This window comes from Salvelinus sp. IW2-2015, linkage group LG7 (assembly GCF_002910315.2).
Source record: "Salvelinus sp. IW2-2015 linkage group LG7, ASM291031v2, whole genome shotgun sequence".
Classification (NCBI taxonomy): domain Eukaryota; kingdom Metazoa; phylum Chordata; class Actinopteri; order Salmoniformes; family Salmonidae; genus Salvelinus; species Salvelinus sp. IW2-2015.
In genome coordinates this window covers 7,692,532-7,706,963 of record NC_036847.1, presented here as the reverse complement: position 1 = coordinate 7,706,963, position 14,432 = coordinate 7,692,532, and the positions used below count along the sequence as shown (strand labels likewise).

At 40.6% G+C, this 14,432-nt stretch overlaps 1 protein-coding gene across 1 annotated transcript; it reads right to left on the bottom strand.

The window, feature by feature from the left end:
- Positions 1–125: 125 nt before the first annotated feature.
- Positions 126–5,998, bottom strand: LOC111966305 (protein-S-isoprenylcysteine O-methyltransferase). Its single transcript, XM_023990828.2, has 5 exons — positions 5,688–5,998; positions 5,222–5,310; positions 4,949–5,118; positions 3,107–3,324; positions 126–3,005 (listed from the first exon to the last, which is right to left on the bottom strand). The coding sequence occupies exons 1-5, from the start codon at positions 5,904–5,906 to the stop codon at positions 2,820–2,822; spliced, it is 882 nt and encodes a 293-aa protein (XP_023846596.1). The 5' UTR covers positions 5,907–5,998; the 3' UTR covers positions 126–2,819.
- Positions 5,999–14,432: the final 8,434 nt, after the last annotated feature.

Genomic DNA, 14,432 nt, shown 5'->3' with positions numbered 1-14,432 from the left:
TAACACCGTCACTGTGTTCAGGTTAGCTTCTTGTAGTAATTTAAGCATGCATCCATTATCCATATTAGGACTACATTGGCAAAAACATGAAAGACAACCTAATGAGGAAGACAATTTTCTTAGGATAAACTTTTGATTTTATTTGACAGGACAATGGTGTTCATTCAATTCAGAAAATGTCAGTAAAGTGAAAAAAAGTTATCAACCAAGAGTTAGATAAGTACACCCTTTGCATGATACATTTTTAATTTACCTGTAATAAACTGTAGTATTGTTATACTGTAGTGCAACACAACTGGCTTTTTCCACCTTCAGCTCAGCTGTATCATGCTTGGAGCAGCAAACTATCATACGTCTGCAGCCAACTGAATGTGCTCTTATATTAATTAATCTACAGAATCTCATCTTGATTCATGTAACACATCACTTTTACAGTGCTCTAGACTGTCCTCATTTCAGAAACTAACACACACACTCATCTTGCACAACAGTTAGTGCTTTTGACTGTTCTAATTTCACAAATTCTCTTTCACTCACAGACATACTCCTCTTGCACTCCATACAGTCTGGGCATACAGAGTGGAGGGCAGAGGCGACCTTTCACCTGAGACGAGCTGCGGTAGTTCAGAAGGAAGCCATGTTGGGTGTAGCTCTCTGAACCCCTTAGCCATAGGAATGCATCTTTTGGTTGGTTTTAATACACAGTGAGCATGAGGTGACAAGCGCACAGAACAAATAAATAATAGATGGAGTGATGATCAAGTGGGGGTAGAGAGAGACCGTGTGAAAGCGATTGCATTTTAAAAGATGACTATTAGTGAGTGCCCCTATTACTAAAACCCTATGGAGAAACAACACCCCTGATTCATAGTCTACACCCAGGGGACATTTTAAGGCTTACAGCAGACTGGAATAGAACAGTGAACGGATTGTCAGTATTCATTATGTTTTAAATTACTTACAAAGTAGATTTCTGATTTATTACGCCGTACCAATTGGAGAAATCCGAGAACCAGGCTGCAACTTGCTCAGGTTGTCAAATTAGCAAAAGATTTCTGATTGTACAGCCTTTTGATCCTGAGTGGACATGGGATATGTGAATTTAAAATCAGGGGTTGGAACCAAAGTTATTTTCTCAACAAAAAAAACACTTTTTTTTTCTTTTTTCATTCTATTCCACTGTTTCGAACAGCAAAATAAAGTTCTGAACCGGTTTGAAACCTGTGAAACCCTTTTAATTWTTTTTTTTTTTTTACCATTTAGCTCATTAAAATGACTTCAGCAATCAGTGCGGATAGAGCAGGCAAGCTAGTTGTTTACATGCGTGCTAGTTGTTTACATGCCTGATGGACAGACCAGTGTAGGCTATGGCGCAAGATGCTACTGAAATTTTATGGGTGGGGAGAGAGCGAGAGGTTTGAGGAGCAGGCTTGAAGCGCTGGCCCTCTAAGACATGCATTATCTGAATTAGGTTCACAGAATTATACCTAGGAGAGGCTTCAAATGTCCTTTGAGATAGCTAGCTAACAAGCTTGTGTGTAAAGAGCAGCACCAGAATTAAACACACATCTTACTTTTTTGTAGTTAATAAATCCAATCTGAAACTCAACTAGGCCTWTAGTATCCTTAACTAGCATTGAAAAAGTTGATCCACGCTTCTCTAGCTAATTAAAAAGATCTCTCCCTATCTTCTCACACTTCTAAGGTCAGTACAGTAGCCTATGCTTCAGATGGGGGAGGGGCAGGTAGCCTAAACATGCACAGGCAAAGATTTTCAGTTTGCAGGCAGACGCTGGAATAAGTTTGAGTGACAGAGTGAGGGCTTTGCACATGCGCTTTGTTGCGTTTCTTTTGTGGGACTAGAAAAAAAATGTCTAGAACGTAAAATAATCTTATTAACCGGTTTGCATGCTTTTAAAATAACAGTTCTGTTCCGGAACAGTATGGATCGCTTTCGTTCCCGATTCAGTTTCTGTTCATTAAAAATGTTATTTTACAGTTTTGTTCCCTGAACCGGTAAATTAATCATTTTGGGTAAGGATGCATCATTATAGAAATTCTGGGCTGTAACCTATAACCAATATTTTCTCATGGCATATTTTGACATTTGATTACCATCAAAAGGCATTTTATAATTTATGAAAAGTTCATTAACTTATGGGGCAAAGACCATGTTGCAAGCAACCACTTTGCCACCATTTTAGGAAATTTTTGTAAATGTACAACAGCCAAACAGAAATAAATGCTTCTTAGCGCAGATTTACCTACTGGGAAAGAATATGTACGGGGGCAGATGAAATTGTGCATCCCTAATCTTGTGTAAAACTATTGTTGTAAACGCTGAGAGACTAATGATGACTTAGTGATAAGCCAGACAAACAAGGAATAGCAGACACTCGACCAGGCTCATTACAGCACTTTGATTCAGTAACACAAGCTAAAAATCCATTCAGCATCCACTGAAGAAACTCAACTCCTCCCTATGGAAAACACAGAAAAGGGAGACATTGGAGATGAAGATGGAAAAAAACAAAAGAACATCTCTAGTAGTCAAACTAACCAAACCAAAGAGGCGGTTGGATGTGTGCAATAGATATACAACATTGGGGGGTGTCGTTTATTTTTGAGTGAGTCCGTCTACCCAGGTTTTTGGGGAGCCCTTTACCACGCTCATAGGTGTCAGTCTCCGTGAGCTCTAGACCCCCCCCCCCCAGGGCGGGCGACCACAAGTGCTAATCCACAGTATGCTGACAGGGGCTGCCCCTCACAGTGCCTGTCTGTCTGCCATGTTCATACATCCAGGACCCCATCTCTCACACCTAGGAGCTGTTGATGCGGATGCCTGAAATAAAGGGCAGGCCGGTGCCCACCTTCTTCTTGTATTCCAGGTAGTCCTCTCCAAAGAAATGGAGGAGAGAGACCTCCTCCTCCTCAATCCGTTCACGGAAGAAGCGCCAGCTGGCCATGGTATAGCCTGCGATGCAGACAGGGTTGCACAGCATCACCTGGAACATTGGACACGGAAAAGTGAAATCAGTGGAGTGGGCTTGATTGTAACATTTTTAAGAAATACAATTCTAGTAACTTTCACATTTTAGGCATGTACCTGTGTGCCAATGCTCCAGTAGAACCAGCCCACGTAGGACGGGTGTCTGAAGAAGGCGTAGACCCCATCGGTGACCAGCACGTGGCTCTGAGCCTTCTCGTTCTGGACGATGTGGTTAAAGTTAGAGCCAGCCGTCAGCATGGCAGACTTACGAAGGAAGTCCCCACACAGCACCATCAACAGGCCCACCAGGCTGAGCCAGCTCAGCTGCTTCAGCTCTGAGACAGAGGGGAAAAGTTCACAGCCAATTGAGACATTTTACTCCTCCTGTGACAACATGTCATTTCAACTGAGACATTAAGTTATTGGCTGCGTTCCAGGCTGACTACGTCTCAATCCCAATACCCCCTAGCCCTCCCCTCCATTTTGCACCATCCCGCGAGCCACATTGAGTCGGAGTGGTGTTCCAATTCAACTTCGAGCGAGGGGGGGGGGGGTAGTGCCTTTTCAGCCCTCCAAATGAAAAAAATCTACATGCAGACTTCCTATCGAGTTTTTATTAAAACTACCATAAAGTCCTGCAACCCAAGACTCTAAAGTTGCTTCAGGAAGATGGCTGACAAAAATACTAGGATGGAAGGAAATGTAATTCATTATAACTTCACAACGAATCATGCAAAGTATTTACAGTTAAGATGAATATGTTAGTTAATGTAGAGAACAATTATAATGCACATTTCTTGATCATAAAGTTAATTTACAAAAATCACTATTTAACAAGCTAGCAACAACTAGCTAACATTAGCCAACTAGCTATACATTTAGCTTTCTATACAGGCGTTTTACATTTGTATGAATTGTAATTCATGTTGTAGGGACTCCTGAGCAAACCAGGCTGTCATCTGTGAAACCCAATGTATGTAAAGAATCTAGCTAACGAAAGCATCTACTGCAAATTTTATGTACKATTTTGTAAGCTTGCCTTCCTGTTCATTAAAAAAATAATAATAATACTTCAATCACTTGTAATTGTAGCTAGTTACATAACAGAGACTGAAGATATTTGCCAATGGAGGTAACGTAGCTGTAGCTAACTATTTTCTTCCTTATTGTATAGTGGAGGATAAAAAGACCAGTATGCTATGGATGTGTAGCCTATCGGTGTATGGACCCTTACACATTTGGTAAAAAATTATTTAAAAAATTTGTTCAGAACAGTGATTTTAATTGTTCTAGCTACAATGCCTCCACTGTTAAGGACTGGGTGAAGGGAACGCAACTGTTACATGTCAAACTGCTATGGAATTAAAGTCCTGCTTCAGTACTACTCCACATTGAACCACAGCCAGAGGATGGGTACATTACAGGCACGTTGTTTTTCATTTGATGCTCGTATGGTAAGTATGTATTTGTTGCATGAGAAATATAAGAAAAGCTATTACTGCAGCCAGTACTGGCTCATCGTCAATTAATTGTGTGGTATCTGTTGGCAGTATCTGACATGCGCGAGTGAAAGGGAAAKGGGAAAGGTGGATACCGAGCCAGTTGTACAACAAATGTGTCTTTCCGCATTTAACCCAACCCCTCTGAATCAGAGGTGCGGGGGGCTCCCTTAAATCGACATCCATGTCATCGACGCGAGTGATGTAGTGATGTCCCATTCCCTAGGCCTAATCTCCCTACCACTAGTTGCTCCATTTTCGAGTGCCACTCACCCCCACATGAGGGACACTCAAAAACGAAGGGGAGGGCTAACGGGGGTATTGGGATTGAGCCTACATTGCAGGTGCCTGCCTGCGCAGAATGACGTGGTACGCAACCATTGGTTGATGCAATGCAATACCAGCAATGTAGTCAGGCTGGAACGCAACCATTGAGCACAAGTGTGGTATGAGGCAAGACCTGGGACAGAGAGCTTCTCTATAGTGAACTCCACCCATGAGGAGACAGCAGCCACGGTGTACTCCACACTGTGGTTGAGCAGGAACGAGTCCAGAGACAGGCTGCGGGGGTTAATGATGGCCGTCACCAAGTACTCAGAGTAGTGGAAGAAAGACATGGAACACATGTACCTGCAAATACATTAATTGACTGAGAACTATGCATAAACAGGTATCGAACTAACATCAGTTAGTTTTGTGTGTGACAGAGAAAGTACAGGTGTTGGATGCTTACCAGCCAAAGTGTGTCCATGTAGTTTGAGAAAAGCTTATGATCAAGCCACACCCAAAAGTAAAACCAAGGAAGCAGGCTCGCACAGCAACCTGGGAGAAAAGAGCATGCTTCGATAACCTTTCTAACTTGAACTTGTGAAACTACAAAGCTGGCTCCAAATCAACAGCTAAGACAATAACATAACCTTAGGCATGGCCCACTTAACTTCAATAGTGTTATCTAGCTTATCGTTAAATTAGGGTTCTACTTTAGGCAATCAAGGTGACAGCTGTCTCAATCCAATTCAGCTAATAGGATTAGCCAGCTAACGTTAGCACAATACATTGTCAGAAAGAAGCGCGCCAATTAATATAACTGATCATTTAGATTAAGCCTAGCTAGCTGACTGACGTTTTGGATGGGCAAATACAACATAAATCTTATTTCAGACGTTAGCCAGCTAGCTAGCTACTACTGTAGCGCTTACCTTATATAGAGGTCCCTTATATATGATTAGCAAGAAGCCATTGAGAACAGCGATGTACACCGCAATAGCTATTTTCCCCCTCACTCCAGTGAGATAGTCGAATACCCAGTCAAGATGTCCAGCGAATGTTCTAATAAGGGGAATTATAACAACACCAAGACCTAAAAGAAAGCTTATTATACTTATTTTTCCCTCTAATGCCAACTTATTGCCTGCCATGATGAAGTGACGTTACTCCCTATGGGCTCTCGCGAGTTTTCCACAATCACAGAATTTCTTCATTAATCTTGGCTCAGTTCCAGGGGGTGACGCTGCGCAGATGATCAAATCAGATTGTATTTGTCACATGCGCCGAATACAACAGTTGTAGACCTTATAGTGAAATGCTTACTTACAAGCCCTTAACCAACAATGCAGTTTTAAGAAAAATACGTGTATTTACTAAAATAAACTGAAGTTAAAAAATATATATATAATAATAATAAAGAAAATAACAGTAACGATGCTATATACAGGGTCAATGTGCGGGGGCACAGATTAGTCGAGGTAATTGAGGTACTATGGACAGTACCAGTCAAAAGTTTGGACACACCTACTCATTCTAGAGGTTTTCTTTATTTGTACTATTTTCTACATTGTTGAATAATAGTGAAGACATCAACAGTATGAAATAACCCACATGGAATCATGTAGTAACCAAAAAAGTGTTAAACAAATCAAAATATATTTTCGATTTTTCAAAGTAGCCACCCTTTGCCTTGATGACAGTTTTGCACACTACAATGTAGAAAATAGTAAAATAAAGAAAAATCCTTAAATAAGTAGGTGTGTCCAAACTTTTGATTGGTACTGTACATGTAGGTAGAGGTAAAGTGACTATGCATAGATAATTAACAGAGAGTAGCAGCAACYAAAATAGTCCGTGTAGCCATTTTATTAGCTATTCAGGAGTCTTATGGCTTGGGGGTAGAAGCTGTTAACCTCCACGGGATTGGGTCCCAGGACAAAGACATATCTGATATGGGCAGAAAGCTTAAATTCTTGTTAATCTAACTGCACTCTCCAATTTACAGTAGCTATTACAGTGAAAGAATACCATGCTATTGTTTGAGGAGAGTTCACAATTATGAACTTTAAAATGCATTAATAAAACAATTAGTCACATTTGGGCAGTTTAGATACAACATTTTGAACAGATYTGCAATGGTTCATTGGATCAGTCTAGAACTTTGCACATACACTGCTGCCATCTAGTGGCCAAAATCTAAATGGCACCTTGGCTGGAATAATTATGGCCTTTCTCTTGCATTTCAAAGATGATGGTACAAAAAAACAAATACACATGTTTTTTTCTTGGTATTATCTTTTACCAGATCTAATGTGTTATATTCTCCTACATTAATTTCACATTTCCACAAACTTCATGGTGTTTCCTTTCCTTTCAAGAATATGCATATCCTTGCTTCAGGTCCTGAGCTACAGGCAGTTAGATTTGGTCATTTTAGGCGAAAATCCTTAAGAGGTTTAAGAAGCCTTTTGGACCTAGACTTGGCGCTCCGGTACCACTTGCCGTGCGGTAGCAGAGAGATCAGTCTATGACTAGGGTGGCTGGAGTCTTTGGCAATTTTTAGGGCCTTCCTCTCACGCCGCCTTGTATAGAGGTCCTGGGTGGCAGGAAGCTTGGCCCCAAGTGATGTACTGGGCCATACGCACTACCCTCTGTAGTGCCTCGCGATCGGAGGCCGAGCAGTTGCCATACCAGGCGGTGATGCAAGCAGTCAGGATGCTCTCGATCGTGTAGCTGTATAACTTTTTGAGGATCTGAGGACCAATGCCAAATCTTTTCAGTCTCTTGAGAGGGAATAGGCATTGCCGTAACTTCTTCACGGCTGTCTTGGTGTGTTTGGACCATGGTAGTTAGTTGGTGATGTGGACACCAAGGAACTTGAAGCTCTCAACCTGCTCCGCTACAGCCCCTTCGATGAGAATGGGGGCGTGCTCTGCCCTCCTTTTCTTGTAGTCCATGATCATCTCCTTTGTCTTGATCACGTTGAGGGAGAGGTTGTCATCCTGGCACCACACTGCCAGGTTTCTTGACTGTAGATGGGGCTATAAAGCCATATAATCAAACCTCTCTCTACTTGAGGTCTACACAAAAAAAATTGACCAGGCATCACTTTTTTTAGATGGAGGGGAATTTGTTTTTAGTAATGCTTAGGCTGTCTAGCAGAGGACATAGCACAGACTGAGATATCTCATATGTCATGAACTTACCATACTGTTCACAGGAAACAAATTCAATAAATAGTAGTGGTCAGTCCAACAGACAAATTAGACTTCTGCTTAAATTTTGTGAATGGGAACAAGTTTTGTTACTCAACAGCCTGTGGAAACCAAATTGTTTCATTATTCAAAATGTACTGTACAAAGCAAACATTGCATTTATTACCCAGATAAGACTGAGTATCATTCACATAAAATAATAGACAGAAAAACATTACATCTCTCATTTGCTTGTTTTGGCTACTAGCAATATGCAAACAGTGTGTGTTTGTGTGTGTGTGTGTGTTGGGTTGAATTTGTGCCTGCTTGGATGAATAGGTTACATGTGTAGTAGAGTTAAAATGGTTATTCCATCAAACTTCAAATTATTAGAATAGTACACAACGCACAACAGAACAACCAGGTTGAGGGTCAGTAGCCAAAGCCCGCGCACAGGAAATATTCCAAGTTCAGACAGAAGGGGGGAGTCAGATCGCTATGATCGCCAGGAACTTTACTTTTGGTGTCTAWTTTTAATTGTTGCGCTACTGGTGCTGCCTGTTGATGTTAGGTAGGCAGCTACAGTAGCTGGATGATGTTAACATCTTCGGTTTTGTTTCATTAAATGTATTTTATTTCATCTGGGTGCTTGTGTCACCTACTAACACCCTGGTACTACCCYTAGCTCCCGTTCTCCTCAGTCCGAGAAAACACTGAGAGAGAAAGATATGTGTTGCAGATTACTCCTTTGTAGAAGTCCATAACGTGAAATAAATAAAACATCCCAAGGTTAATGCTGTATATATTGTTATAAGGGAGTGTGAGACTATTGAAACATGTTTCAGAGTTTCAGAGTTTTATTGTTATTAATATAGTTTACAGAGTGCTAAAAGTGCTGCTGTTGCTAGCTAGCATGCCTTTCTGTGATGCAGACGGTTAGCTGAGCTGCCGACTGGTGCTAGCGTTGCATTATGGGAGATGTAGTTTGGTCCTCTACGGTTTGAATGGAATAGAGGCGATTTCACGTTGTAACTTGTTTATGTTGCAATGTTTTTGTACATGAGTTGTTGTATTTTGGTACTGTCAACACTGAAAGCACCTAGCAATGTATTGGGGATGTGAGACAGGATATGTGTTTTACCTTTCTTCATGCTCCTGTGTAGAACAACTTGTCAGATGGTGCATTGGAGACATGTGTTCCTGTCCTGTCTTTTCACAATACTATTGCAGATCAACATAAAAGCCTAAAAGACAGCCGTGGTGTCGCTCTTCATTTCTTGGTTTTCCTGTTGTACATAAGAAACCCGCTACACATGGACATATGCAAAGACTGGTGGGCTGGTAGAGCTGAAAATTGAGAGCTATTATGTACTACCGGTTATTAGGGAAACACTTATTGAAGAAATCATGATCCATAGATGTTGAGGTCATTTTTGGTGGATTTAAAATATTTTAAGTTGTCAAGTTATTTAGTAGGCAATAGTGCAGAAATTGACCCCAAAAAATTATCAAAAAAGTAGACATCATCAGTTTTTTTACAACAAKATTTTTGCATATCAAAAATATGATTTCCCTTGTGATGTAGCCTACCACGAGGCTCTTTTATTTAAGCTTTATTTAACTAGGCAAGTCAGTTAAGAACAAAGTCTTATTTACAATGACTGTCACGCCCTGACCTTAGTTCCTTTTTTATGTCTCTATTTTGGTTTGGTCAGGGCGTGAGTTGGGGTGGGCATTCTATGTTTTTTTCCCTATGTTTTCTTTTCTATGTGTTTGGCCTGGTATGGTTCCCAATCAGAGGCAGCTGTCTATCGTTGTCTCTGATTGAGAACCATACTTAGGTAGCCTTTTCCCACCTTTGTGGGAAGTTGTTTCCTGTTTAGTGGTTGCACCTTTCAGGACTGATTCGATTTTCGTTTCTTACATTCACTTTGTTATTTTGTATTTTCGTGTTCAGTTATAATAAATGAACATGGACACTTACCACGCTGCGTTTTGGTCCGATCTTTCCTGTTCCTCAGATGAAGAAGATCGTTACAATGACGGCCTACTGTACCCCGGCCGAACCCTAACCCAGACAATGCTGGGCCAATTGTGCGACGCCCTATGGGACTCCCAATCATGGCCGATTGTGACACAACCTAGAATCAAACCAGGGTCTGTAGGGACGCCTCTAGCACTAAGATGCAGTGCCTTAGACCGCTGCGGCACTCGGGAGCCCACCATAGCTCTACCATAACCTATACTTATTTCAACATATTGTTCCTTTGTATACATGCAGGAATATGGCTTTCAGTAATAACTCTTTCCTCAGAGAGTAGTCTTCAAGTGACCATCTCAGCAAAAAATATTAAAACAAAATGGCATACAATGAACGGCATATACATACAGCATAGATTAAAATCTGTCTTTACAAAAGACCATTAACTTTGAATCTATTGTTTAAAAAATATATATATCTGGAAATATATACACATATTGTTAAAAAAATATCCCAATCATTTCAGTTGCAAAATAGTACATATCAATTGAAATAATCCAAATAATAGTTAAATAAATTTTACATAAAAAAAAATTAAATAATAATCTTTAGCTCTTCCAGGTGTGTGGAGATGACGATAGATTTGATGTGAGAGTAACTTTGCATAGGGTACAGAAACTGCTCAGTGTTACCATGCTCAGTCCCACTGCTGGTCTTGGTGTTTCCATGGAGATCCATACTGGATCAACAGTGGGGCAATATCTTCAGCAGGRAATGGAGACAGTCATAGAGTATCTCTGGAGTACTTTGAGTAGTTGTTGTGGAAGAGCAGGGGCCTCCTGACTGAGAAGAAGGAGTCTGTGTTGGAGACCCTGTTGTGGAGTTGGCTCTCAAGTGCTGTGCGAAGCTTCTCCACCCTATCAGTATATTTTCTCTCAAGGATCATAACTATACCCCTATGGGAGCAGAGAAAGGAAACATGAGTTAAATAGCCCTACAATATATAGCTCCCATAAGCTTAATTGAAAGACATCCTCATCAGTTCAATATGGTCCATTTGATGTGGTCCCTCATGTTGGATGTGCTTTAAGGTCTTTGTATATTGCCTGCTTTGAAATGAGAATGACTCCGTGTGCTTTCAGTGTGCAATGTCTCTGATTTTAACCTCATTTTCCTTTCCCCTTATATCAGCTCTCACTACGCTTTAATGTGATGCAGCTTCTCATAGTATTTCTGGCAATCACGAGGCCCTCGTGACAATAGAAAGTGCACGAATTGCTTGAATTAATTAAATACAATGGCCCTGATCCAAATGAACAGGTGGGAGGTGCACTTAAAAATGCCCGCCTCCCCCCTCCCATTCGTAGCGTGATGTGTTATGGATGGGAACTAACCAATGAGCATTGACTACAACTGATACGTGGTGGGAGCGTGGTGAGAACATGGAGTACATCCTCTGTCTGTGGACATTTCACATGTTCAGTGGAGATGTTAAGCATCAAGTGTCCATGGCAGAGAAAGACATTTTCACTACAAATTCCTTTACTGTGAGCATTGCTAGAGTGCTTAAATAAGATCCATTTCATTGCATCATATAAACTAAATAATTGAATACAAATTGACATTGTAGTGCTATTACAATTGTAATAATGGTGGTATTGGTATTAGTAATTTGTATTGACTATTTGATTAGGTGGTAATAGTATAATACAAAATGTTTTTTTATCTTGTATTTTCATATATTTAGTCAAAAAGTCATTATAATATTTAAAAGACTTTGAAGTTTGACTATTTAAATGCCCTTTTCCTACATTCTCACGCTTTCTATTTCATCTCCCTGAGCAGGTCTCACGTGGCCAATTGGGTGATTATAGTGTCCCATCTGTCCAGATGGTGTGCCTGTGAAAGCCTTGTGAGAGCCTTGTTGACTGCACTGTGGCTGGGCAGGAGGGAGGAGGGAGTAGAAGGGCCTTGGTCACTTGAGCTTTGTGTGACGAGGCACACTTCCTTTGTGTGTCCGCCCCAGTGTCATTAACACTGAAGTGTGGGAAACTCAGGACCATGGCAGCTCTCACGTTCCACTTGGGCAGGAAGGGAGCTGGTGACTGGGACGCAGCCAGCGGCAAGCAGGACGGGCAGCTGTGTGTGTGTGTGTGTCTAAAGGTTGTGGTGCCTGCATTTCTATCAGTAGATGTGAAAGTGTGCTAAAAGAGTAACAGTCCATATCTACATGTGGAGCTTTCCAAAACTCAATTTTGGATATATTAAAACTTCTTATGGCTGCAATCTCGTTAACGGGATCGATATGACAACAGCCAGTGAAAGTGCAGGGCGCCAAATTCAAACGACAGAAATCTCATAATTAAAATTCCTCAAACATTTTTTTTTTCATTTTTTTTTCACCTTTATTTAACCAGGTAGGCTAGTTGAGAACAAGTTCTCATTTACAACTGCGACCTGACCAAGATAAAGCACAGCAGTGTGAACAGACAACAACACAGAGTTACACATACATGTATCTTATACCATTTTAAAGGTAATCTTGTTGTTAATCCCACCAAAGTGTCCGATTTCAAATAGGCTTTTCAGCGAAAGCACCACAGCCGATTATGTTAGGTCACCGCAAAATCACAGACAAACACAGTAATTTTTCCAGCCAAAGACAGGAGTCACAAAAAGCAGAAATAGAGATAAAATGAATCACTAACCTTTGATGATCATCATCAGATGACACTCATAGGACTTCATGTTACACAATACATATATTTTTTGTTCGATGAAGTTAATATTTATATCCAAAAACCTCAGTTTACATTGGCGCCATGTTCAGAAATGCCTCCAAAATATCCGGAGAAATTGCAGAGAGCCACGTCAAATAACATAAATACTCATCATAAACTTTGATGATGTCACGTTCTGGCCTTAGTTCCTTTTTTATGTCTTTATTTTAGTTTGGTCAGGGCGTGAGTTGGGGTGGGCATTCTATGTTGTTTTTCTATGTTTTGTTCTGTATGTTATATTTCTATGTGTTTGGCCTGGTATGGTTCTCAATCAGAGGCAGGTGTCAATCGTTGTCTCTGATTGAGAATCATACTTAGGTAGCCTGTTTTCCCACTATGGGTTGTGGGTAGTTGTTTCCCGTTTCAGTGTTTGCAACATACGGGACTGTGTCGGTTTTCATTTATTCTCTTGTTCTTTTTGTATTTTGTATTAATTCTCGATTAAACGATATTATAGATACGTAACACGCTGCATTTTGGTCCTCCTCTCCTTCCACCAACGAAAGCCGTTACAGATGAAAGATACATGTTTTACATAGAATTAAATATACACTTGTTCTTAATGCAACCGCTGTGTCAAATTTCAAAAAGCTTTACGGCAAAACACAATATTCAATAATCTGAAAACAGCGTTCAGCCACGAAAGCAAGCCATACAGTTACCCGCCAAATTGTGCAGTCAACAAAACTCATAAAAAGCAGTATAAATCTTCACTTACCTTTGCTGATCTTCGTCGGAATGCACTCCCAGGACTCCCACTTCCACAAGAAATGTTCGTTTTGTTCGGTAATGTCCATAATTTATGTCCAAATAGCTATTTTTGTTAGCGTGTTTGGAAAACAAATCCAACGTCAGGAAGCGCGTTCACTAAAGCTGACGAAATGTCCAAAACTTCCGTAACAGTCAGTAGAAACATGTCAAACAATGTATTGAATCAATCTTTAGAATGTTTTTAACATAAATCTGGAATAACGTTCCAACCGGAGAATTACATTGATTTCAGATGAGCGATGGAACAGAAATCCCTCTCATGTGAACGCGCATGGTTAGAGCATGGTCAGGTCATGGCAGACCTGACTAATTCCCCTCTCATTCGGCACCCCTTCACAGTAGAGGCATCGGACAAGGTTCTACAGACTGTTGACATCTAGTGMAAGCCGTAGGAAGTGCAAACTCATCCATATCTCGCTGTAAATTCAATAGGATCTTGGTTAAAAATCGACCAGCCTCAAGAGTTCCCACTTCCTGTTTGGATTTTTTCTCAGGTTTTGCCTGCCATATGAGTTCTGTTTTACTCACAGACATCATTCAAACAGTTTTAGAAACTTCAGAGTGTTTTCTATCCAATATGAATAATAATATGCATATATTAGCAACTGGGACTGAGGAGCAGGCAGTTTACTATGGGCACCTCTGTGCACCTTTCATCCAAGCTACTCAATACTGCCCATGCAGCCATGTTATATGTTACATGTTAACGGGTTGAAGTGAAGACTTTTCATGGCAGTAACTGCAACAACTGTGCAATGTTTATAACTCACAGAAATCTACTACCTGACAAATATACAGACCACACCAAAGTCAATTTGAATTTTTTCACCTTTATTTCATTTTTATTTAACCAGGTAAGCCAGTTGAGAACAAGTTCTCATTTACAACTGCGACCTGGCCAAGATAAAGCAAAGCAGAGCGACACAAACAACAACACAGTTACACATGGAA